Source organism: Poromitra crassiceps (genome assembly GCF_964638095.1).
Source record: "Poromitra crassiceps genome assembly, chromosome: 28".
Lineage (NCBI taxonomy): Eukaryota > Metazoa > Chordata > Actinopteri > Beryciformes > Melamphaidae > Poromitra > Poromitra crassiceps.
The window spans coordinates 8,551,107-8,578,914 of record NC_139651.1 but is presented as its reverse complement, the minus strand read 5'-3'; the positions used below and the strand labels follow the sequence as shown (position 1 = coordinate 8,578,914).

Sequence of the window (27,808 nt, the reverse complement as noted above, 5' to 3'; positions counted from 1 at the left end):
AATAACATTAGCGATTTAACGTTTGTTTTGGTCAACACAAGGCTGACAAAGCTACATTGCAATGTGACTTTTCAGCTGGCAGAAAAAACGGTAGCCTCGACTCTTCTGTAATTAACTCCGTCTGTCAATCAGCTGAAGGAGCTCGCAACAATTTCAAACTGCCTGTTCAGTAGTGCTCTAGGTCTGTCTGATTGGTTGTTGTAATCAATATGGCTTGCAATAAACTTGCCGAGACACACAGTTCCTTTGAAAACAATCACAGAAGATGTTTATGAGGCGCAGTGCGCACAAGAGAATCATTGGCAGCACACCCACATCTGATGCTGACACACCTGCTGTGAATGTGATAAGACATAAGAGATGGGTAAACTTTTCAAATCCCTGACTGGATGAGATGAGCTATTTGCGAGAGGTTTATTTTTAATTAATGATAACCTGTAGGTGCTAATTAATGTGGAAGAAAAAAAAAAAAAAAACAGGACAACACTGCTGACAAAGCACAGAGGTCCCGCCTCCACAAAGGTTCAATGTAGTGTTACTACCTTTTGGAATTATAATAGGGATTTCAAAGAAGATGGTCCCAAGTTCTTCCAAAAGGTTACCGGCCTACCAACAACATCTTACAATTTGTAACTATAGGAAAACAATGTGGAAAAGTTTAAATTGTAAAATAATAATAATAATAATAATACATAAACGGTGCTCTCTCACCAGGGAAGTTCTCCCACTAGCCGTTTAACCATCTGACACTGGATTCAGCTTGCAGTCTTGGTTATGTAGCCCAGTGATAGACAGCCATGCCTCCATCTTCGCCATACCCAATCAGCCCTCGATTAGAGGCAGGTGTGAGAGCAGAGAGGAGGGAAGAGAAGAGGCAGGTGTGAGAGCAGAGAGGAGGGAAGAGAAGAACACACCACAGCCCAGCAGCTCCACCGGATCATGACAGCAGCTCAGCGTGAGACCAGGGCTTTCCCCACAGAACCACAGTGCGGCCTGCTGCTGCATGCTGTGTGATCAATGGACAGGCCACCTGTCAATCACGCCCCAAAACATAGTCTGCAACGACAACATAGACAACATAGACAACAAATAGCAATTAGCGATTGAGGCCATCAACTCATTAGGGAAGTGTTTACTGAGGCCATAAATCAAGTGAGAAGTAGGGTCATTTTCCCATTGACTTCCATACTGTATAATCAGACTTCTTGTTGCAGCCAGTGAAGTCGCCCCCTGCAGGCCATTCAAAAGAATGCAGGTTTAAAGGGATACGCCAACTTACACAATGCCTTAAACGTCACTCTCCGTGCAGCATACAGTGATACAGTTATTTGGTCTTGCATGTGTGTAACGTTAACGTCCATGGAAATAATTCTGCTGTGTGCTGTGCATCTATTGATGCAAGATACGCTAACGGTTTAGAATACAGCCCCGCAATTACAGGGTAAAAGTACAGGGTCACTTACAGCGCGAGTACAGGGTAACAGATTCTGCCCCGCGGTGGACGGCGCCTCGGACAGTTCTCAAAACCTGGCGTGGGTTCTGCACAGGCGTGGACGGGGTTTCAGCACCTTGGAGAGTACCCAAGCCTGCAGAACCGGCCAGCGGTTGGGCAGTTGTAACAATTCTAGGCTATTATTACATGATGTGTGCGGCAGACTGACATAGAACCTAGAATTTCGAGAAGAATTAAAGGAGAACTCATACTGTAGTATTTTTTTTAACTAACAATGTAGGTAGGAGGGAGTTAACATGGCTTTAGAATACAGCCCGCACCCCTGTAGTTACCCTGTATATATAATACAGTAGGTACCCTATAATAGGTGCTCTATTGCTGACAAAAAATGTGTTATTGTAAGTCGCTTTGGATAAAAGCGTCTGCCAAATGACGTAACGTAACGTAACGTAACGTAACGTAACGTAACGTACCCGATAGTTAAAGAATAACTACAGTATAAGTTCTCCCAAATTGAAATGAAATTGAAATGATTGTTTCTCATAGGTCAATACGTACCCTGTAACAAGAGGTACCCGCCGGTAGTTACAAAAATAGCTATGGTATAACAACAGAATAGGCACCCAAATAGGTATGGTCAGATTTTGTTACGCTGTACTTACTTACCCTGTAAGTTACCCTGTACTTACCTTGTAAGTTACCCTGTACTTACCCTGTAATTGCGGGCTGTATTGTAAAGCGTTACCGAAGATGCTACATTGATCGGCCATTTGAGTAGACCTTTCTTCTTGGACATAATTGGGTCCATCTAAATGTCAATAAGCAGTGATAGCCACCATGGCTGAACAGGCAGAGAAAAGACAGAGAAACTCAAACCACATCAGAAACAAAAGTCACAGTGTTGGAAACACGACACAAACGTCACAGTATTTCCTTAAAAATATCCCAATCATTCCTTAAAAATATCCCAATTGTTCTTTGATTGCCTTGTCTGTTTCACTATATTTGAATTTGTATTCCTCTTGCCTTTAGTGTTGTCACTCAATTAATGTTTTTGTGGTTGTCCTACAGCCAAATGGGGTGATGCCCCTAGAGGCCCCCAAAATGGTGCATACAATCTCACCTGGCACACCTGTGGTGAATCCATATAATTTGTTTCATTTTATCATTACACCCTGAAGAAGGCAGAAGCCGATACGCGTTGGTGTATTTTAATTGTTAGCCCATCCAAATAAAGGCTTTTTATATTCAAACCCTCCTTGAGTGCCTGGACCTGGATCATTTATGCTATAGGTTTTCCTCTTCTTTTACAAACGTCACAGTGTTTGAAACACAACACAAACGTCAGTGTTGGAAACACGACACAAGCGTCACAGTGTTTGAAACACAACACAAACGTCACAGTGTTGGAAACACGACGCAAGATTGACACGTGATCTCTGGGAAGTGCAGAAACACCACAGCAATGAGCACCAATGCCGCCAAAATAAATCAATGATTTCCCCATGCAATGCCTGAAATCATAACTATGATTTTGCACATGGTGCCAGATTCACTGTATTGTTATTGAGAAGTCATCTTTTGCATCCTTCTAATAAATTGTATATGTTTTTTTATATCGGTTATCTTGTTTTCATAATTGTGGGAAGCCCGAAATTTGATTAATTGTACAGCCTTAATGCTATTTGTCATTTAATTAGCCTGTAATTTGTCATTTACAGTTGAAGTAGTAGGCCTATTGTTTTTGGGGATGTTTTGGGAGTTAGGTGGTCCCAGAGTTTTTTTTTTATTGGTTAAGTGGTCCTTGGTCTGAAAAAGATTGAGAAACACTGTTCTATAGGCTACTGGTTTGATCTGAATCTGTGTGGTCGACAGTCAAAAATACAGACCCCCGGCCCCCACGCGTGATTTCTAACCCCACATAGGATAAGCAATAACCACGCCCTGTGGCGCCGGGATTGGCCAGGAGCATTGAAGCTTGGGACTAAAGCACCTGGGGGTTTTCATCTTTTAAAATAAAGATGTTTAAAAAACTATTGCTTGTTACATTTTCAGTGCTGTACCTTTTCTCTGGGTAAGAATTGAGCTTGAAATTAACGATATGATACATTATATTATATGAGCTATGAACGTGAACACAACACCATTTATATTATTGCATGTTTTTGTAGATTGTGTACATTGTGTAGATTACAATTATTATGCTTATTATTATTATTACTATGCTAAGGAAGGTAGGTGAAATCGCTGTCCGTTCTCAAGAGCTATTCAGTTGGTTCATGAAATCGCTGGGCTGCGTGCCCTCCAGTGTTGCTCCTGGCCAATCCCGGCGCCACAGGGCGTGGTTATTGCTTATCCTATGTGGGGTTAGAAATCACGCGGCCCCCACACACCCCTATCATGTCATTATGTCACTTCCCTTCATTTGCATAGACTTAACCTTGCAGCTTTTTTGCATCATGCTTTTGCAACAGTGTGGTTAGTTCACTTTTGGGATCCTTGTTGTAACGCTTAAGCAGTCTCGCCGGGGAGAAAACCCACAGCTCATCTGGTTCTTAAAAAATACTGATGTGTAGAAGCTTACAAGTGCAGTGTGTGTGTGTGTGTGTGTGTGTGTGTGTGTGTGTGTGTGTGTGTGTGTGTGTGTGTGTGTGTGTGTGTGTGTGTGTGTGTGTGTGACGTGTGTGTGTGTGACGTGTGTGTGTGTGTGTGTGCGTGTGTGTGCGTGCAGGTAGGGCCTACGCTAATTTCCTTTAGGCCTGTAGGCCGTTGTAGGCCTGTAGGCGAGAATGTGTTTAGGCAGAGTGCAGACCTCTGGCACCCAGCGAGACCCCCGGCTCTCTCTCTCTCTCTCTCTCTCTCCTTCCCTCCCCCCTGTTCTGGCCCCTTCCCTCTCTGTAAAGACTGAACAAAGCCCGGACCCAAACAATGGATCACTCTGAGAGCTGAATGGCTTTGCGGGTCAAGCACTAACCCCCCTCCTCTCTTTGACAGAAACACAACCCACACTTGTTCTGCTGAAGAGAGCCTGACCCTCCCGGCAAAGAAATAATGAACGCTGGCCTGGGCATTAAACTGATAAAACTAGTGGGATTGGAATCAGTACGGCCAGACAAATCACCACTAATGGCAAGAAGCTGGAGCCTGTCTCCTGTCCTGTCTTCTCTCCCTTCATTACATCTGTAGTGTACACTGTCCAGGCATCCATACAGCCATAATAAGCCGTTCAACCCACTTCATAGCTCAGGACATAAGCTTGAGGAGCAAGAGATAGCTCCGGTCTTTCTGATTGCTGATTTTTCCGGTTTAGTTATTTGGTCTAGGTCAGTGGTACTCAACTTGTGGCCCGGGGGCCAGATGCGGCCCGCGACAGGGTGCAGAGTGCCCCCCCCGCCCCCCCTCCGACAATTTTCGAATAATTTCACGTTAGTTTTCATTGTGAATTCGAATCTAATTCACAATAAAAACGAACGTGAAATAAAGTTTGACTGAGCTCCAGCTAAATTGTCAAATACCGCCATCTGCTCACTACCCAGGCACTTATGTAATGTACTTAACCTAACTAACTTAACCTAACTAACTATCCGTAGTGCACAACATTGTCAGACTAAACTCCGGCTGACACCCCAAAAACCTACAATCTGCTACAGAAAAATGTATACTGTTTGTTTATTAACTGGCCCCAGGCCTCCTGTCATTTCACGAAAGTGGCCCCCGGGCAAAGCAAGTTGAGTATCCCTGCTCTAGGTTCTAGGTTGCTTGATGTTGCAAGAGGCATGCAGCCGCCCAGCTGTTGAAAATGTGTTGTAGAGTTATTTGTTAAGCAAATCAACTCATCAACTGCCACTGGAGCTCCTGTTTAGAAAATCAAGCTCCACCAATAGACAGCTTTCACAACACCGAGGGTCCAACTCGAAGATTTGCATGTGTCATAGTCAAATTGGGTCAAAATGCATTTGCAAATAATTTCTCAGCGTTTGTTTTTACTCCTTCCTGGGAGTTTTACAGTATCAGCAAAAATTCAGATTGTGTCAGGAGAGGTTGTATGATCAGTAATCGCATCACAGAAAGTTTCTGTGAAGAGCTTTCTTCACTAAAGGCATTTTCAGCCACTTTCCTGTGAGGGTTTTAATTTTTCTGCTACGCCATGTTTGTTTAACGTGTTAAAGAAGAAACCCGCTCATCTGGTGCTCTGAGGTTTAGGAGTTGTTTTCCATTTGAAGAATTATTTGAAAATGCAATGTGACCCCAGGTCTGTTTATAGGTCCTCCCCCAGTTAAACACTGCTCCTTCCTAGACCAGTGGTTCTCAAATGGGGGACCCCCAGGGGTCCTTGAGGGGGTTCCAGGGGGTCCCCAGCCAAAATGGGGGTAATGTATTTTCGCTATAATTCCATTCATAAGTAACACAATGACTATTTTGCTCATGGGTTTTATACACTTTCTGTAACAAAACATCTAAAAGCATCAATCTTATTATCATATGGGGGACCGTGGGACAAAATCCTATCAAATGGGGGTCCGTCGTCTCATTTTTGTCAGTTTAGGGGTCCTTCATGTGATTTTTTTTTTAGAACCACTGTCCTAGAGGACCGCCATAGTCTTGGCTAACCGCCGTTTTTGTGTATCGGTTGTGTATTGTTGTATCGGTTGTGTATTGTTGTATCGGTTGTGTATCGGTTGTGTATCAGTTGTGTATTGTTATTGTGTATCGTTTTTGTGTATGGCGTGTGCCATCTTTGCGACTTCCTGTCAGCTTTGTGTACGGTTGCCCTGCGCGCGCGTCCGCGCTGACAGTTCGGTGGTGTGTGGCTCAAACAGTGGTTTTTTACAGCTCTACAGTCTGCATGGGCAGCTGAGGGGTCTGGAGGCATGCAAGCTGTTCCGTCTTTCACCTTCCCTCGCGGCTCCTCCCCCCGGGGGTCAGCGGGCCATACATTAGATCAAGCTAGGCCTCACAGGGTCGACGAACCGGTGCCAATCACAGCACAATGTGGTAGCAGGGGGAGGGGTTGGGGGGCCGCGCCCCGCTGGAGCAGCGGCACACGCACTCTTTATTCACTCGCTCATGTTTGGTTACCTCATCCACTTGAGTGATTTTTCATGGACTGTTTAGGAGGTATTAATGACAGCCTCCCAAATTGTCTTAAATTATTTTCATGGAGGCCTTTCCTGTTTGTACAGTGCTGTCTGGCTGAATTCAGTCACTTTAAACAGCATACTACACATCTAGAGGCAGGAGTAAAAAAAATAAAACTAAAGAAAGAAAGGGGGGGGGAAATACAGGTAAAACACTCATTTCACAGCTCATATAGAATCCAATCCAAACCATGTATTTTTCATATGAGGGCCAAAACTTAATATGTCATTTAGTAGTGCTGGAACATAGTAAAAAAGTTAATAACTCTGTAAAGGCTAACAAGCATGATAGAGAGGGGTTAGCATTGCAAGTGTTTTTGTTGTTCTCAGCAAATCCTCATGATGATGTTGTGTGTTTTATCTCCAGCAGGATCTACATACATGCTCTTCAGATGCATAGGGTGTAGCGATCCTACACTGTGAGGAGGAGACTCCATCATGGCTCATTTTGTCTCCTGCTCCAGAGCCCAGAGAGCATTGACTGAGTGAAAGAATCATCCCTCAGCTTGAATCTGTTATCAGCTGATCCGGTCTGTTTCAAGTCTGCCAGTCAGTCAGACCCACACAGACTGACTGCCTCACTGTTTAACCCTTTCCTCTCCTCCCCCCCCATCCCCGACCATTTTCAGAGAGTAAATGTTTTCCAATCTAATTTTTGGGTGTGGAACTTGTCTCCCTAACCTTTTCCTGCCCCCTTTGTTTGGCTTTTGTTTGGCAACAGCTGTTATCGTGGATTCCCCCCCCCCCCCCCCCCCCCTCCTCTCCTCTCCTCTCCTCTTTTTTTTTTTTTTGTGGTCAGCTGTGCTTGCTCCGGGCAAAACAGGAACAGATGGTGTTTTGCTATGCATGAATGGAGCGTTAGAGGAGTTTGGGACTGAATAGGCGAAGTTTTGAATGGTGTCTACACAGCACCTGCCTCTTGTAGCAAGGCAGGGACATCCTAGTGTGGCATGATCTGTCTTGGGCTTGGCTGCCATCGGCAAAGGGATGAAAGGGAAGAGAACAGAGGGGGGAACCTTGTTGGGTACCGTCCATATTTATTGATTTTCCTCCGAGTCCGTGGCATAATGCGGTGTACAGTCGGTTTGAGTTAATTGGATGTGACACAGCGTGCACGTGTAATCTATCACTCCGGTCTCCTGGTACACTTTATCAGTTTTGTTGCCATAGAAACATGTCGGGGCTCTGTAATGGCCGATATTAACGGGCTAAGTAAGTTGCAATAAAAGGCAATTTCAGAGTTGGAATCCTCTGCTGAACACAAAAGCCCATAAAACACTGATGAAATAAATCGGAAAGTGGCAATAGGGGAGAGAGAGCAAGATGGATTTTATATTCGGAAAACCAAACAAGTCCCAAATATAAAAAGCAAACTGCTTTCATTTCCCCGTGCATGCTGGGACATCTGTCAACCTTTGGGGCCACGACGATCCGTCACAATAAAGTAAGCTTTTTCTCAAATCGCAGCTTTTAGAGAGTCGCTGTATAACTCAGACACAAAATAAATGCTCCACATGCATTTGGTTTGCCAAATATTGACAATGTGCAATAACAATAACTCAGCTAGCCATAATAATCTGAAATAAACCAGATCCGTATACTTGGGGCATGCTCGCTGAATGCTGATGTTATTGTTGCAAGTCGACAGCTGTTTTGTTTTAAAAACACGGTTTTCTGGCTTAAAGGGACACTCCGCCCATTTTCAACCAGCTTTGTATCATTAGAACATCAGTAGTATATCAGAAAACTGTAAACGGTTTTGAAGTCTGTCATTTAATTTGACAGTTATTGAGTGTTAAAGTGTGGACCAGTGACATCACTGGTCCACACTAACTCAAATGAATAACTCATTAACTCAAATCAACTCTCAATGACTGTCAAACTATTCATCATTCATCTAGTTTGACAGTTATTGAGAGTTGATTTGAGTTAATGAGTTATTAATTTGAGTTAGTGTGGACCAGTGATGTCACTGGTCCACACTTTAACACTCAATAACTGTCAAATTAAATGACAGACTTCAAAACAGTTTACAGTTTTCTGATATACTACTGATGTTCTAATGATACAAAGCTGGTTGAAAATGGGCAGAGTGTTCCTTTAAGACGTTTGTTCCATGACCTGTCTGATGTTGACAGTAAGGGTGTAGCCCTGCATTAGCCGATGCACCCATTTTGTGTCTAAAAGGCAGGAAGTAACACAGGTGCAAGCAGAACACTAATGAGGGTTTTACAACTTCCAATCCATTTAGGTGTGTTCCAGTGCCGGGGGCCCTAATTCATGTTTTGCTTGCACCTGTGTTACTTCCTGCCTTTTAGACACAAAATGGGTGAATTGGGTGGGAAGTGAAATAGGCTAATGGTGTACATGTTCTTGCTTGTGCTCAGCACTGGCAGTATCCAGTATATCAGTCTCAGAAGATATTTTAAAATGCATTGGAATTAATGCGAACAATCACTTGCATTTCTGATTACTGACTCGTCAAAGCTTTCACAATCATATAGCTGTATGTACTGTATTAGTACATGTAAGGCAATTAGGCCTGTCCGACTGACTATGCCAGTGGTTCTCAAATGAGGGTCGGGGGACCCCCAGGGGTCCTTGAGGGGGTTCCAGGGGGTCCCCAGCCAAAAGGGGGGGGGGTAATTTATTTTAGCTATAATTCCATTCATAAGTAACACAAATGACTATTTTGGTCATGGGTTTTATACACTTTCTGTAATAAAACATCTAAAAGCATCAATCTTATTATCATATGGGGGGACCGTGGGACAAAATCCTATCAAATGGGGGTCCGTGGTCTAATTTTTGTCAGTTTAGGGGTCCTTCATGTGAAAAAATTGGAGAACCACTCGACTATGCTACTGCACAGTGTGTGTAGTATAAGCATCTACCGCAGTCCATTCTTCATCATCAAGTGGGTTGCAAGCTTCAGACACATTAGCTTTCTGTGCTACTACTTACAGCATACTCATCATCATGCACTTCCATCCTCTGTTGATTACCATTGCTCATGATTGGCTGTATTTATTATCAGTCACGATTTTTAAGAAAGAGGATTACTCACACAGCCCTGAACAGCAGAGCCACTTCCCCTACCAAAGTGAAGTGTGTGTAACTGCAGTGTGTAGATCATTGGTATATATATATGGCCACGGGGAGGAGGAGGAGGAGGAAGGTATAGTGTTCACTCATTCAGTGGCTGTATCAGAGTAGTGATCGTGAGCACTGAGCAGCGCCCAGGCTGACAGAGGTCAACAGACTGGCCGATCAGGCTTACTTTCAGAGAATTCAACAAAAGAGGCGGGGGGGGGATAAGCCTAAAGGCTGATTCACTGTGTCACCAAGGCAACAACATCGCACTGAAATCCAAGGATGGAGAATGTGTGTATATCTGTGAGTTTGCATGTTGTTTGTGTGCGTGCATGCATGTGTGTGTGGGCATGTGTGTGTGCATGTGCATGTGTGTGTGTGCGTGTGAGTGTGTGCGTGTGCGTGTGTGTCTGTATGTATGCATGCGGTTGTGAACGAGGGAGATAAAGAGAGAGAGAGAGAGAGAGGGGAAGGGGAGGACAAGACAAGAGAGAGCGTGCACATGTGATACATGTGATTATGTGCTTTTGTTCAGATTTTCCTGGGCATACTACTGTAGCAAATAGACGTTGCTCTCTTTTAGTAATGGCATTTCCTGATCATATCAAATTCATATCAATTGAGATGTAGTTTAAATGTTGGTGGACTTGTACTTAACATGCTAAATCAGGTTAAATCAATGGCGAAAAGAAAGATATCGCTCCAATACAAATAAATAAATACATAAATAAATTATATATGTGTGTGTATATATATATATATATATATATATATATATATATATATATATATATATATATATATATATATATATATACACAGATATATTTATACACACTTGCCTCACTAAATCAGTATTAACTGTGCTCTGAGACATCTTATCATTGTTACTGTGGCGCTCCTTCAGTCTGGCAGGTCAAAAGTTTTCTAAACAGAGGTTACTATTGGTCAGCGACTTCCACGGTCCCTTTTCTCCAGTCTAGCCAGCCAGCAGGGCCGCCAACAGTCCTCCAAACAAAGTTCACTATTCAGCTCAGAGGTCAATAGTTCCCTCAACAAAGCTCACTATCGGGTTGCAAGGTCAAGAATTCCTTAAACATGGTCGGCCATCCCACTCAGGGCCTCATGGCTCCCTGTAAACAAAGTGTGCCATTGGACTTGTAGGGTCAACTGTCTCTGCTCTTCCTGGAGCAGGTGTTATCAGTCAAATGGTGTTTTTTTTCACCCCTTTTCTTTTTTTTAGGAGACACCTTTTTGGGTGTCAAAGTGGCAGGTCCTGCATCTGTGACTTAAGGCCAGACTGTGAGATTGGCTGCAGCGTGGGTCTGATGGTCAGACGGTCTGTGACTTAAGGCCAGACTGTGAGATTGGCTGCAGCGTGTGTCTGACGGTCAGACGGTCTGTGACTTAAGGCCAGACTGTGAGATTGGCTGCAGCGTGGGTCTGACGGTCAGACGGTCTGTGACTTAAGGCCAGACTGTGAGATTGGCTGCAGCGTGTGTCTGACGGTCAGACGGTCTGTGACTTAAGGCCAGACTGTGAGATTTGTTGCAGCGTGGATCTGATGGTCAGACGGTCTGTGACTTAAGGCCAGACTGTGAGATTGGCTGCAGCGTGGGTCTGACGGTCAGACGGTCTGTGACTTAAGGCCAGACTGTGAGATTTGCTGCAGCGTGGGTCTGACGGTCAGACGGTCTGTGACTTAAGGCCAGACTGTGAGATTTGCTGCAGCGTGGGTCTGACGGTCAGACGGTCTGTGACTTAAGGCCAGACTGTGAGATTGGCTGCAGCGTGGGTCTTACGGTCAGACGGTCTGTGATTTAAGGCCAGACTGTGAGATTGGCTGCAGCGTGGGTCTGACGGTCAGTGACTTAAGGCCAGACTGTGAGATTGGCTGCAGCGTGGGTCTGACGGTCAGACGGTCTGTGACTTAAGGCCAGACTGTGAGATTGGCTGCAGCGTGAGTCTGATGGTCAGACGGTCTGTGACTTAAGGCCAGACTGTGAGATTGGCTGCAGCGTGGGTCTGATGGTCAGACGGTCAGTGTCAGCAGGGCTTTTGTCATGCCCACATTGTGTCTGTGCATTGAACGGGAAAACAACAAAAGAACCAAATAAATCATTAAAATCCACGACCCCTCAGCTCCCGCATGTGACTCGGTCATCCTCGAACATACTGCCGAGCGACTGACCTCAGTGGGGAGGAGGAAGACAATTAGGTCACCCTCATGATTGCATTACTCATATGACATATTACTGTCATTGTGCCCTTTATGCCTTTCATCAGCGTCACTTAATGATGAGGACAGATAGTATTGAAGAATTGATTATTTCATGCTTGCATCATCATACCAAAGCGCACACAGTGCTACTGAGAAGAAAAAAATTGTGTTTATCAAGCGAAAGCCCAATTGACTAAAGCAGGTGAAATATATTTAACTATTCAATTTAATCCAATACCCATTATAGGAGGAGCAGTGTATTATCCTAGGAAATTATACCGTGTTTTGTGCGGAGCGGGTGTTTTGAAAATATCTGTAACCTTTTTATTGCCGAGTCCCATAACTCCCAACCCTGGCTGTGAGATATTTGTACACACAGTGACCGCAGTACTGAGAGGTTATGGAATAACAAGGAGCCGCATGCATTATTAATGGACTCTGCCTGTGAATCTGTTCAGAATAATAACAGCTATTTCCCAGAGCCTCATTACTGTGTGTTTTTAAAGCATGTGTTTGGTATCCATGGACACCACGGGCTCTTACATTCTCTCCCCCCCACACCCCCCACCCCCCGGTGTTGAGATTCAGGTCATGCACCGCAACTTGCCGTTTTTAATTTTCATTTCATCATAAGCACTTTAAGACTGTTGCCAGCGCTTATTTGCCGTTTTTTCCCGCGGACCTCTTCACTCGGGGCTTCTGACAGGACAGATGCTGCAATTAATCACGGCGGAGAGAGAAAACGGGCAACGTTTTCCATAGCGGGGCTGAAGAGTCAATCAGCACCGCAGCAGCAGCAGGGCGATTCGCCCAAATTACAAATGTGCTACCTCAAACTAACTAATTGAAAACAAACCACAATTTGAAAATTCTATCAAGCCGCTATCGCATATGCACAGGAGCAAACTCTCTCTCTCTCTCTCTGCTAATTTGTAACTAACATTAACCCATGTTTCAATGTCTCAGCTGCCTTTGGAGAAAAAAAAAATACCTTCTCTGGGCCAGTGGATTCACACAGCCTATTGTGGAGATATGATAATTATTGTTTGCCTGCCTTCCCCTCCCCCACTCGCCATATTATTCAAGGGAGCTCACAGAGGCCCTGGGGATGTCTTGGAAATGAAGCGATTTTGAAAGGAGTAAGAAAGAGGCAGAATCCAAAGCACTGGTGTGCGAGAGGGGGACTGTTATTGAGACAGGTACCAGTTACATGCTGCTGACCTTGTCCAGTCTCAACACCGTATTGACACACAGTTACAAGAGAATTCCATTCAACTCACTGGTACATACTATAATGATGCCAACATGAATGGTCATATATCCCTGCAGTTTTTTCCCGTTAATAGAATTACTCCATAGAAAACATACAAATGTATTTATTTTTTTAATATCTTGTAATGAACCGAGTGCTAGGAATATGTATCAATGCATTTATCTTTATTTTCAATAGCTATAACAAGGAGACATGGATGGAAATGATGGATAATATAATCTTTGAAATGAACCAATTCCGTCAAATAAATATTTGTGATTGTTATTTTTAATTTGGAACAAAGAGAGACACAAAGAAATATATAATACTTCATACAAAATTATGGCTACTATCATATTAGTGATGGAATGTCTCTGGATTCGTCTTCTTCATGGCCGAGCAAAACTCAAAACATTAAATTACTTTTCCTATTAAGAGCTGAAAACAAGTTTTCGAGAATTTCATAACCGATATGCATTTTTATTCTATGGACAGTTTTCAAAAAGCAATTGGTTTGTAAGCAAAAATACAAACAAAATTAATTGCTGCTATTGTAACTCATAAAAAAGTATAAAAGAGAGCAGAAATGCACTATGTGATATAGCAATCCACAGGTCGTTTACCAATGTTTTAATTAAAGCCTCACATATTAAAACTTTACAACAGGTGATATGAAAAATGTACAACATTTTCTTTTTTCAGGGATTTCTGTACAGCTGGCAAAAATACCTCCGATGCCTTTTCAATTGGCTTTGACAGTGCAACAAACTGGCTCGACTAGTTTTTTTTTAAACAATTGCGGTCTCGAGGAGGAGCAGTGTAAAAATACATCAATCACGAAACCATCTGCCTTGATCCAGAAATTTGTATTTACCATAAAATATCCCCTTTGTTACACAAAATAAAAACATAATTTAATCGTTAAACATCTGAAGTAAAAACAAATACATAAAAGGAGGATGTTTTTTCTTTTTTTTGGGGTGGGGGTGGGGGTTGCCAGTTAACGCGCTTTAAAGCAAATGATGTCGAGGGGTAATATTACTGGATAAAGGAAGTCTGATCTCGTCCCACTCTACAAAACATGTACAGCAGATTACAGCTACAGTTGGATGACGCGATGACATAAATGATTTATGGCAGTTTATGTCTCAGTTCTTCAGTCCTTCATCCAGACATCCAAGATCTCAAGATCTTTGTTTCGGTTCCCCTTTATTCCTCAAGACATTGTCTGCCTCACAACATGGTTTGAAATACGTTCAAATGTCTCTAGTCTTGGCCTTAAAGTTCAACGTGTGATGATTTGATCAACGATCTCCCCCAGGGCCACTGTTGCACAGTTACATCCGCAGGAATGATGGGTGAAAGAGAGAAATGGTGAAGCAAAGAAAGTCTCACAATATACTGGCCAATGTGGGAACAAAGATTGACGTGTGGGTTTTTACTGGTTTCCAGCGTGGTACCTGCGACTCATTCAGCTCGGGCGCTCTCTGTAAAGAGACCGAGGGCTGATCAAAATCCTTTTTGTCGAAAATGCATTCAAAATGTCCATTCGCTGGGGCTGAACTGACAACTCTGACCTCATAAATAAAGCTTTATTGTTAAATAAAACGGTGAAAGGCAAAACGTCTTTCAACATATCGTGTGCCCAGAGTCCGTTTAAAATCGACAAAGTGAAAGACCCAACAAACAAACAAACAAACAAATAAACAATCACTGGGCAACTTGCCCACACAGACTTCTCTCAAAGCTCCGCCTATTTCATAGACAAAAAAAAAACCCCAGCTAACATGTCCCGCCTCCTCCTGTACACATGTGTGCATATCCGTCTATAACAATGGACAAGGTCTTTGTATAACATTCTAAATCTGACACACTTCTTAAGTGCAACTTAGAAAAGCAACGTGGGAATGATGCTTTTATTCTCTTCCTGTTCTTTGAGATAGGATTTCCATTTGGCTCAGTAGATGCTGACCTGGGACAGGACCTGGGCGTGGGCCTGGATTTGGGAGGGGTGGGGCTGCTGCTGCTGGGGGGCCGGCTGGGGGCTGCCGAGGGATGAGGAGCCCCCCACTGAATGGGGCGTACCAGGGGAGTGCTGGGGCGGGGAACACTGGGACTGCTGCTGCTGTTGTTGCTGCTGCTGCTGCTGCTGCTGCTGCTGGATATGCTGAATTTGCTGCTGATGCAGCTGGTGCATCTGCATGTGCTGGAGCTGCATTTGTTGCTGCTGCTGTTGCTGTTGGTGTTGCTGTTGTTGCTGCTGCTGCTGTTGCTGTTGCTGCTGTTGGATGTGGTGTTGCTGCAGCTGTTGCTGGAGGTGGTGCTGGAAGTGTTGATGCTGCATCTGCTGCTGGATCTGCTGGTGGTGCATCTGGTGCTGCTGCATCTGGTGCTGCTGAAGGTGCTGCTGCATCTGCTGCTGCTGCTGCTGGAGCTGCTGGAGCTGGTGCTGCTGCTGCCCAGGCTGCATGGGCGGGCTCATCTGGGACACGGCCGTGGACTGGGCGCCCGCCACCATGGCCCCTCCTCCTCCTCCGGCGCCGCCCATCTGGCCGAGCAGCTGCTGCTGCGGCGGCATGCCGGAGGGCATGTTCTGGTGGGCGACGGCGACCGAGGTCACGATCTGACTGCCTCCCCCGCCCAGTCTCATCTGCAGGGGTTTGGGGGCGATGGCCCGCGGCAGGGCTTGCTGGAGGAGGGCAGCCTGGGCAGCGGCGGACATGGAGGGGTGCTGGCTGAGCTGGTTGAGGGGCGAGGGCAGCACCAGGCCCGGGGACAGGCTGGTGGACGCCAGGGTCTGTTGCACGGAGCGGATGGTCTGGGCCTCGGCCGACTCCGCTGCAGCCTGGGTGAACCAAAGAGCAACAGGTAGTAACCCCTGAATGCCATTTCCGAGTTGTTTGTTTTTGTCATTACCAAAAAAAAAAAGCATTTTACAACTTCACAGCAAGTGGATACAATACAAGGAATCCTGAATAATTGAATTCATTTCTGTGAAATTGGCACAGTTGTCAGGTGAAAAGGATAAACAGTTTCTTACCTTGGAAACCAGGCTAGCGCGGTATGCAGCAAGGGCTTTTAAGTATTCCTTTTTCGCAGATTCTGTTTTGCTTTTGTAAACCTGCGGTGACAAACAACCATGTGTTAATGGAAAGTGACACACAAAGGCTCTTTCAAAATAAAGATGGTTTCTACTTCCTGAGACAAACACACACACACGCACACGCACGCGCACACACACACACACACACACACACACACACACACACACACACACACACACACACACACACAATAATAATTATGTTTCTAGAGTATATTCTTTACATCTGCAGTAAAATAAACTTAGCAATATCCCTGTATAATACTTCAGATGACATTATGTGATCAGTCTGAACAATCAGGTCTTTCCCAGTACCTGTTTCTGCTCCTCTCCCAGACCGTCCCACATGGAGGCCACAATTTTGGACACCTCCCCAAAGGTGGCGTTGGGATTCTGCCCCTTGATAGCGGCCTGGGTGTCTCTGAAGAACAGGGCGTACGCCGACACGGGCTTGGAGGGCTCGTTGGGATCCTTCTTCTTCTTCTTCTTGGGGGTCTTGGGCTTCTTTGCCGGATCGATTGGGGCCGGTCGCTTTTCTCCAATGATCTGCAATCATCACGCATGATCTCCTTCAGACAACAAAGCCTCTCACAGCGTTTCCTGCTCACACGAGCAGGTGGATGTACACACGCACCATGCACTTTATCAATATTTTCTTGTTAATATGCACGTTCACCACCACTCGCCATGACATATGGAACTCTATCTGTCGTGAAGGCACACTCACCCCCCCCCCCCCCCCTCCCTTCCCCCCATCGCCTGCAGCTGTTTGGTATTTCAGTGACTTGCCTTGAACTCGACTGCTTCATAATGGGAGTAGGTTTGTCAGTAACAATCGAGCAGAGTGGTGCAACTATTGGGTCAAGCATTACCAGGATTTGCACCTGTGACCAGGTCAACAGTAGCCTGGTAACCAGCCGGTTACGTGAACTCACATTTCATTTTGTTCTTCGTTTCCATCTGGCCTGAAGCTTCAAGCTTTCACCCAGTCTTTTGCAGTGGGCGGAAGTTGGGCGGGTGTACTTGCCTTGACAGACAACTCCTTCAGCCAATCAGCGTTGGATCCAGTCAAACCCAAATCCACTCGGGAGCACGGCAAAAAGAAATTTTCCGCTGAGAAACTCCGCTGTTGCATACTCCTGTACTTGTTTAATTGTTGTTATTGAGTCTATTTCTGACAATAACTGCACTGTATGGCTGTTTAAACACGACGAACGTTGACATTACTCTCGAGGCGGACAGCCAAGGAGGCAGCCATTATTGTTTCGCTAGTGGCGTTTCTGATTGGCCGGGTTACGATGTCAACTACGAGGCGGGGTCGCCGATTGGCTCGTACGCTTTGCGGTTTCTGCAGAAGCCCTCCCAGAGTTGAGGCCAGACGGAAAACGAAGAACGAAATGAAATGTGAGTTCACGTGACCGGCTGGTTTACCAGGTCAACAGGTGCAGTCATGTTCTTAGCTACGTTTGTAGCTTTACCAAATTCGGCATGCATGAACAGATCCTATTCAAACCTATTGAAACATTTTTCATTCCAACTATATGTGGCTGTGGTGTGAATGGTTGCACGTAGTGGAAACTGTGGAGGCGGCCTCATTTGATTGGCTGGTGGATGTAGCACCCCCGCCCCAAATAGCTGATTTGATTGGTGAACTACTGATAAGCTATTCCTTCTCATCCCACCAATGCACTGTGTGCCTGTGACTGTAGAGCTATACTCTAGAGCCCATGCACTCATGGCCCTATAAAGTGCTTCTGATACAAGTGACCAAATGACATATGTATTGTATCATCTCCAATTATTATTATTTTTTAATTTCCAATTAAATTTTTGAACCCTTTTCTCACCCTGTTGCCATCGTCCTGGTCGTCCTCGTTGATGGAGCTGGAGGGAGAGGGCGTGGCCGACTTGCTGGCCGGCGGTGACGGGGAGGTGTGGGTGATGTTGGGCCCCGTCATGTTGAGGCCCAACTGCGCGTTGAGCTGGGATTGGTTGATGGTGGTCAGCTGATTCCGTGACATCATCCCGTTGGGGTTGTTCATGCTGATGATGGACCTCATCACCATGGCGGGGTTGGGCGGGTACTGGCGTAGGTGGCCCGGTCCCACATTCTGGATAGACAATCGGTGCAAAAGAGAGAAGAAAAAACATAATAAAGGTAAATATAGTAGACAATTCTCTTATTTGCTCAATCTGTACGGGACAGGTTCACCTACAGAAAAAACATCCTTGCAGCTAGTTGTAAGGATGTCTTTCTCAAGGACATTTTTGAGCAGAACGGTTACTCTTTGACACACAACAAGCTTGAGCCCGGCTCCTCTGATTGAAAGAAGTCACCCTGCTTCCCAACGTGTGACGCCTAGGAAGTCGAATCCCGCAAAGCAGAGTGAAAATCAGGTCACTGGATTGTGTGGATTGTTATATGGCAGCTCACATGTCCCTATGTCCTGTACGGGTGGATCACATGTCACCTTGTCCTGGGTCTTAAACGTCTCTATTACTTGACACCCGAGGAGCCTACTTTATAAGCCAGTAATAAACGGCTACACACACACCACCACTCAATCGAGTCATTTTCAAAACTCTATTGTATGGAAATGTGTGACACAGCGTGTGACTGCCCAGTCCCTGGAGGGTACCAGCGGAGTGGCTAACAGTGAACTCATCTCCTCACACTTTTTTGTACATAACTTCAAATGCTGCAATAAAAAAAAAAGACCGGTCAAGTCCAATTTGTATGCTTGTAGGCACTATCCACACACAAGCCCGTTAGGGACCCGAGGTGCCCGGCAGCATGAGAAGCCCTATATATTTCAGTGAAATGTGACTTTTTAAGGTTATAACTGTCCCTCGCTTCTGTGAAAGAGGCAAAGAAAATTATACCTCCAGTGCCGTTTGGAATGAGATAAAATATCTATCTGTCGGCAGCTTTCATAGATCACACTCCGACTGCCAAAGAGACGAAAAGAGACTTCTACACAATCAACTCCATAAATCAACCGGCCGAGGGGATAAAGTTTAAGTGTATCGGACAGGTCCCCGTCCCATCTCCACCATCCCGGGTATAATATAATAACATCTTTCAAAATGGCTTCACAACGTGCGTTTTTTCCTGGTAAAACAGCACTCGCTTCTTGAAAGAGTCTTAGAGAAAGGCGCAGCGGGGTGAAGTGTTCGCATTGATTGCGGTGAGGAGGGATGAAATTACAAGGACTGCCAGCTCCCCGGAGGGGGGAGACTGATCAGAGAGCCAGCAGAGCTGACGTGGAGACAGAGAAGAAGGGGGGGAAGTGAACACAGAAAACAGAAAAGGTGATTTGTTCTCGCCTCGATAGTACTGTACATCCATCTGGTATTCAGCAGCACAGACCCAATCTCTCCCCCAACATCAACACATCATAAACCCCACGCACCTGGCTTTATTGAAAGAACCTTACGAGTGCCCCGTCTTCAGAAATAATATTGTAACACCGTTTCAGACCGAAGCATATTGGATCTGCAAGCCATTCCTTTCTCATATCACATGCCCGGGGTCGACTGCTTATCATAAACGCAATCTACAGTATGAAGTGAGGAGGACATTTCATATTTACATGTGCGAGGAGGATTCTGCCAAGGTGAGACAAGAGGTGGGGGGGGGAAGAACTTGAAGACGTATTATTATGATTTTCTAAAATATGGATGCTTTCAATTCTCTCGCGAATAGAATCTGCGATAAACAAAAAGTGTGCGACGGAATGACGGGAGTGATTTACATATCTGCTGTGGCCCCAAAATGTTCCAAGTGTTATTGTCATCTTCATTAGCGAGCAGCAGCAGCGGCGCGCGATGGCTCTCGGTTTGCTCTCTGTTCGCCGGGAACATCAAAGACGCACACCACAGTGAGCCCATTAGCTGTGGCCATCACCACAGTGAGCCCATTAGCTGTGGCCATCTGTATAATAACACTTCTGCTCAGTCCCATGATGCGATTAGACTTAGAGCAATGGCCCATTCCGCCATTTGTTTGGAAAAACGGTCATTTCTTCAAAATGGCCTTTAGGGGGCCGTGCGTTTGAAAGACATGCACTGATGACCACAGTTAAATATCCGACACTTCATCATATCGCGCTCGGAACAGCTTGCTAAATGCGGCATTCTTTTGCACACATACGAAAGCGATATAGCGGAAGCGGCAGCCAGCAATTTTCACCTCCGTTTCCTGATACGAAAGAGCCGTGACAGTTAACGTCGGTAAAAATAACGGCTTAAACGCAGGCCCCCGGATTTGAATGGATGCGATCCTACATGAAAAGATAACAAGCTAATAAGACACTAGTGAAAGGAATCATCTTAAGTAACAGTGGCCTTGATTGTGAATATGAATAGGGACGTTTATTTATGTCCCTCTGCCTCATCTCATTTGCATTTTGATTGCAGTATTGTCGGCGGTCACAGGCAGACGAGCCGGGGCTAACAGCAGACATCCAACTAGATATTTTGATAGTCATCGTAAATCTGCAAATAAGTCCTTATCTCGAGTGCACAGTGGCCAGATGTGCCCTGCTTTGTCAGGTTTGTGCCTGTGTGTTTTATCTGTGTGTAGGTGTGTGTGTGTTGTCTGTGTGTAGGTGTGTGTGTGTGTGTGTGTGTGTGTGTGTGTACGTGCGCACGTCAACACGGATGCATGTGCACGTGTCAAACACTAGTGAGCTGAAATCTAGTCAATAAAGCTTTTTGATGGAAATCCAGATTGCAACTTTCCCCCCCTATTGTGCGCCTTTGAATGCAAAAGCAGTATACCAGCAATATGTATCAGCAACAAATAACTTCTCTGCTAGATTATCGTTGGCCTCATTCACACTTATAGCAAACTCTCTGCTGCATAAAGCATTCTAAAAACTAGGAGATGCAAAAACAAACAACAGCAAAAAAACACTATAGGACGAATCAGCGTGACGTCGCTGCCACTCAAAAATGCGTAACCCCGCGGCAGCTAACTAGTATGAGTTGTGCCAAACAAACGTTAATATCTCAAAAAGTATACATCACATCGCTTATATTTTGACATTCTGAGTGAGAGCAGAATTAGCTCAAGAGTTTGATGTATAATATTATGCATGTCGTGTTAAAGTTGTGTGAACTGTCGCAGTTTTTAAAATGTAAACACGGTCAGCAGGCTAGAGTCAGACGCTCAAACTCAGGCTCCATATAGGGTCCCATTGCCGTTGCCACCCAGTGACGCGGTTTGTTTACCAAAATGCTGCTCGGCTGATTACGGACAACGGATGAAAGCCTTTCCGCACACAGGCCAATAAACATAGTAGCCGGACTCCAAAATGCAATATTACTCATTCACAAGTGCAGGATAACGATCTCGACAGCGATGTCAATGAACGGAAGGCTCGGGTCGTCTGTTCTTGAAGATATTGGAAATCAGAATTTGGTTGGGGAATTTATTAACAGTGGCACCATGTAAGCTGTAACAGGCTGAAAAGAATGTTAACAAGTTCAATTTCCATTCAATCAATGACAGAGCTCTTGGAAATGTTCCATGGCAGGAGAGGGCTAAAATCATCTATATGGTAATTATAAGGGATGAATCCCGCAGTAACTTTGGCCAGCGAGAAAAGGTCAGTCCTATTAAAGATAGTTTATCAGCGCTGTGCACATATTCCTTTACTCGCCTTCTAAACGGGTACATCGTTTTATTTATTTTTTTCCCCCACCACCTCCATTTTCAGCAACCTGCCTGAAGTCCGTGTTTAAGCCAAATGAGAAAAAAATGGAATTTTGAATAGCCGGTAAAGGCTATAATAGCACGAGGATAAATTGTTTCTCTTTCCTCTCCCGTGTCTGAGTCAAACACACCTCTCTCTCTCTCTCTCTCTCTCACCCCCTCTCCCTCTGCTGTGAAAACTCAGCCTATCTATCCGACCAACCTCTAGTCCCCACTTAAAAACAAATCTCTCTTACCCCCCCCTTGCTCTTCAACCCCTTGCCCAGACTGTGAGACCAGCAGACCCCCCCCCCCCCCCCCCCCCCGCCCGGTCCAGTACACCCACTGACCCATACATCCCTTTTACCATTTCTCCTGATGCACTATGGGTATTTAAAACTTGTTCAACATGACATCATTTCATTTCGAGCGCCGTCCTCCGAGAAAAGTAAATTACAGAATCAATCATGCAGAAGGTCAAGCCGAGACTTCATTAGAAGTATTGCATGCCTGCATGAAGATCTTTCATTTCTGACTGACCCAATATGTCACAATAGCTGTCGGTCGAAACTAAGAGGGAAAAAAAGCGGCGAAAAAGAAAAAAGAAACGGAGCAAAAAGGAGAAAGAAAAAAAAATCCACTCTCTGAAATTGATGTACAACTGATGTCAGTGCTGCTCGGCTTGCAAGCAGAGATAAGAGAAAAGTGTAAAAAAAAACATGCTTTCTGCAACAGTGCCCACATTTTCCATTTGATTCAGGATATAGCGGTAGTGGTTTTTGACCAGTCAAAAGCGAAGGTATTATATTCACTATATATATATATATATATATATATATATATATATATATATATATATATATATATATATATATATATAAAATATTATATTGAGGGTATGTGGAGAGAATTTAGAAGTTGTTGTAATACCTCCCTCAAGACCTAGGGGGCGCTATCTGCAGTAAACCGCTCTAATCTAGGACTTCCTGTGAGAGGCTATATAGAGGTCTGAATGGTGTGATTTTGGGTCAGTCCCCTAAGACAAGAGAGGAGGAGGAGGGGGCTGAACCAGGGCTCTGTGACGTTGCTTTTTGTAAATAAATCAATTTATACTTTTTAAAACTCTAGTTTATTGGTCTTTATTATGTTAGAATAGATGACATTTACCACAGGTATTATATATTCACCGGCAATCTACACAATGTCAAGGCGTATCGAATCATGCCAACAACAAACTACAAATGGCTTGTTCAGCCCCAAGTTTCATATTGCATGTACTGTAGCTGTTGAAAAAGATGCATGCGCTTCACATTAGCTCCGTAATGTGTACGCTGCTGTACGGCTAACTGGACACCACATAGTGGTGAACTTAACAAAACAGCAGGGCCGATATCTCCGAAATATCGATTTCAAAGTTTCAACATCTCCTATAACTAGTCGACTACTGTGTAGATTTCAAATCACGGCGGACACAGAGTCCATTTCAGTCCATGCTTACATCTGTCAAGAAGAAAACCTAAGAAAAATGGTGAAGGCACCAGGTGTTTTTTTGAAATAGTACCGTAGACCCTCACTGTGCAGCCGGTAGAGAGAGTCGAGAAGAACATTGTGAATAAAGCAATCTTGGCAGCTCCGACTCCAGTACTATTTGGCACTATTGAGACTCAATCACAAATCAGGAGGACACATGCTGGGAGACAAAAATGAGAGTCAGAAGCTTGTTAGGAGAGCAGATTAAATAAAGAATGACTTCAGACTCGGGGCTTTGCCAAGGCATTTTCTGCAGCTGAGAAAATGTATTTCTCTCTGTAGAAAACCTCGGCATCTGTGGCCAATTTGCGAGACATACGCCGAACATTAAGGGGGAGAGAGAGGAATTAGCCCGAACACTTGGCAACGCAATTGACAAACGCGATACAATTGTGAAAATAGCCCAGGTATACTCTACTGGTTGGGTTTCTCATTAAGTCCTGATAAGAGACAGGCTTTCACAGAGACACTAACATATTCACCACACCAGCAAGCTACTGTAGATAGAAGAGGAAAACCAAGACGTGTTTGGGAAATGTGAGCACGGTGTTGGTGGTTTGATGAAAAATGTAATTGCAATATTGCACGGTTTATTTGTTTGCCCCCGGCAGCCATAACAAATAACGGAGAATATAATCACGTCTATACAGTCAGGTTTGTCATTTCATTATCAGAGTGGCTGCTGACTAAATGACGCGACGTCCTTCTTCTTCGGGGACCACGTGAATCATTGCTCCTGAATATCGAATACATCAAGACTAGAGGGACAATGTTCCTTTATCTCATCTAAAAGTGGTGTTCCCGGTTCCGATAAAACACGTAGATGAATGGAATTTTCTATAGGCATTGTCTCCCATCAATCCCATTTGCGGGGGAAAAATGAAGGACCACCGTTAAGCCTTCCAGCGGTACAATGTGCGATGACTGATAAGGAGCGAGCGCAGTGTGCGACAATGCCACGAGGCGAGGGACCACCTTCTCTCCCCTCACTTTTTTTTTAATGGTCTCCGCACAATCAGAGACATGAGCCATGCAAATGGTGTTAAAGAGGAATAATGTTTTCAGAATCAAATCTAATCCTCCAGCAAGTCGTGAGAACAGTCAGGAATGTAATTGTGTCAAGGTTCCGTTTCTTCCAGATGTAGAAAGCTTAACTGACCATGAAATGAAAATTCTTTAGGCAAATGCCTTCTGGGGCTCACTTACTGTACGCCGGCCGAGATCTTTTAAAAGCTGCAATTATTTTTACATGCCAGGAGCATGGAAGCAGGAAAGAGGAGCTGTAAAATTTTATAGCCCTTTTCCCCCATATGGAATGTAAATAAATATCTGTGATATCAGTGTGATTCACCAAATGTGTCGGGGGAGGTAGTGAGGGGGTCCTGGAGCACATTATAGTTATTCACACAGTTAAAGTGATCATCATGGCACCTCTCCTCAGTGTAATGTGTTCTGTGGTCCGCACCTCTCCTCATGTGTTCTGTGGTCCGCACCTCTCCTCAGTGTAATGTGTTCTGTGGTCCACACCTCTCCTCAGTGTAATGTGTTCTGTGGTCCGCACCTCTCCTCAGTGTAATGTGTTCTGTGGTCCACACCTCTCCTCAGTGTAATGTGTTCTGTGGTCCGCACCTCTCCTCAGTGTAATGTGTTCTGTGGTCCACACCTCTCCTCAGTGTAATGTGTTCTGTGGTCCGCACCTCTCCTCAATGTAATGTGTTCTGTGGTCCGCACCTCTCCTCAGTGTAATGTGTTCTGTGGTCCACACCTCTCCTCAGTGTAATGTGTTCTGTGGTCCGCACCTCTCCTCAATGAAATGTGTTCTGTGGTCCGCACCTCTCCTCAGTGTAATGTGTTCTGTGGTCCGCACCTCTCCTCAGTGTAATGTGTTCTGTGGTCCACACATGGCACCTCTCCTCAATGAAATGTGTTTTGTGGTCCGCACCTCTCCTCAGTGCAATGTGTTCTGTGGTCCGCACATGGCACCTCTCCTCAATGTAATGTGTTTTGTGGTCCGCACCTCTCCTCAGTGTAATGTGTTCTGTAGTCCGCACATGGCACCTCTCCTCAATGTAATGTGTTTTGTGGTCTGCACCTCTCCTCAGTGTAATGTGCTCTGTGGTCCGCACCTCTCCTCAGTGTAATGTGTTCTGTGGTCCGCACCTCTCCTCAGTGTAATGTGTTCTGTGGTCCGCACCTCTCCTCAGTGTAATGTGTTCTGTGGTCCACACATGGCACCTCTCCTCAATGAAATGTGTTTTGTGGGCCGCACCTCTCCTTAGTGTAATGTGTTCTGTGGTCCGCACATGGCACCTCTCCTCAATGTAATGTGTTTTGTGGTCCGCACCTCTCCTCAATGAAATGTGTTTTGTGGTCCAGACATGGCACCTCTCCTCAATGTAATGTGTTTTGTGGTCCGCACCTCTCCTCAGTGCAATGTGTTCTGTGGTCCGCACATGGCACCTCTCCTCAATGTAATGTGTTTTGTGGTCCGCACCTCTCCTCAGTGTAATGTGTTCTGTGGTCCGCACATGGCACCTCTCCTCAATGTAATGTGTTTTGTGGTCCGCACCTCTCCTCAGTGTAATGTGTTCTGTGGTCCACACATGGCACCCCTCCTCAGTGTAATGTGTTCTGTGGTCCGCACCTCTCCTCAATGTAATGTGTTCTGTGGTCCACACATGGCACCTCTCCCTAATGAAATGTGTTTTGTGGTCCGCACCTCTCCTCAGTGTAATGTGTTCTGTGGTCCACACATGGCACCTCTCCTCAATGAAATGTGTTTTGTGGTCCGCACCTCTCCTCAGTGTAATGTGTTCTGTGGTCCGCACATGGCACCTCTCCTCAATGTAATGTGTTCTGTGGTCCGCACCTCTCCTCAGTATAATGTGTTCTGTGGTCCGCACCTCTCCTCAGTGTAATGTGTTCTGTGGTCCGCACCTCTCCTCAGTGTAATGTGTTCTGTGGTCCGCACATGGCACCTCTCCTCAGTGTAATGTGTTCTGTGGTCCGCACCTCTCCTCAGTGTAATGTGTTCCGTGGTCCGCAAAGCAAATTCCGCATCAATATCATCATCTCACTGCTCATGCCTTTTGTCCTTTCATTCCTTTGCCCCTAAATGAATCTTGGGTTTTTGTAATAGGGGCTGTAAGACAACTACTCAGCCAGTGACATTTCCATTTTTCCTCCTCAATGCTTCTATGATTGTGGCATTTGAAAATGCCGTTCCCACCGCCAGACAACAATCTTAAAATCTATAGCACATAACATTACCACCATAAAGAGAGTGATTACTCCGTCTTACTGTTCCATGTTTGACCATCCATATCAGTGGAAAGCAGCACGACGGAGCCCGAGCGTCTATTCATCACGTCCTGGCTAAAGGACGGCTTTCCGTGAGGTAACTCGAACACGGTTGCTCCTCCATGCGTGCGAAAAGCCGAAGCTCCAAACAAAAGCAGGCGCGCGCGGACCTATTCAGAACGCCGAGGCTCTCTGAGCATCGCATAACGGGCTCGTTGAAGACCTCATGTGACATTGGACCAGAAGAAGCGTGCATCAGCATTTAGAGGAGAAAGGCTTCTGGAAGCAGCATGAATTATATATGAGGCCCGTGAAAAACGGTGCGCACGTTTGAGTCCCGTTCTTCAGTCACTGTCCTTCTGGGGGCCCCTAGCGAGTTGCTTTGTACTCCTGTAACACACCACCTCTGTGATCTCTTCACATCTGCTCACCTTACAGAGAGGCTCGCTCACGCTCGGTGCGCTTCTTAAAAAACCCTGCACAGTAAGGAACATAATATCATGACATTTACTCAATGTGATCGTATAGCGGCCGCGTTGTAAACAAGGCCAGATGCTGTGCCAGATGCATTGACAACAGGAGGCGTAGAAAAAAAACTGCGAAGGTGACACGATGGGCTGAGTAAGAGGGCTCATTTACTACTGTACTTGTGGTACTCCATAACTGTCTGCTCATTTAGCATCACCCTCTATCTCTTTACTGTGTTCACAGTCACACCACATCTCTCCTACTGGAGGGTGTGAGCTAGCTATGATAGCTAGCTGTAGCACCACTGCAGGACACAGAATAATGTGATTTTTACAGTACCTATAGACCTTATTCGATTGACGTCACTCACGTACTGGCACGCCCACCGCCGCCATATTGTCGACATAGCGCTGCAGCTCTCAAGTGACAGCCTATGTGGAGCAGCGTTTATAGGAAGCTAGCCGCCGTTAGCGTTACCTGTATCGTTCCAATTGTGTTCGGACGGTGACCTGCGTTACACGTGGCTGTGGTAATGACAGCAATAAAGTCCCC

General features: G+C 45.2%; 1 protein-coding gene across 1 annotated transcript in view; it reads right to left on the bottom strand.

The window, feature by feature from the left end:
- Window positions 1–15,114: 15,114 nt before the first annotated feature.
- tox3 (TOX high mobility group box family member 3) overlaps window positions 15,115–27,808 on the bottom strand; it is a gene marked incomplete at both ends in the record, with an annotated part of 67,480 nt that continues 54,786 nt past the window's right edge. Inside the window, 4 exons of the mRNA XM_083662213.1 lie at window positions 15,115–16,002; window positions 16,198–16,278; window positions 16,576–16,806; window positions 18,108–18,371. Coding sequence (XP_083518339.1) covers window positions 15,115–16,002; window positions 16,198–16,278; window positions 16,576–16,806; window positions 18,108–18,371 — 1,464 coding nt within the window. The remainder of the gene's footprint in view (window positions 16,003–16,197; window positions 16,279–16,575; window positions 16,807–18,107; window positions 18,372–27,808) is intronic.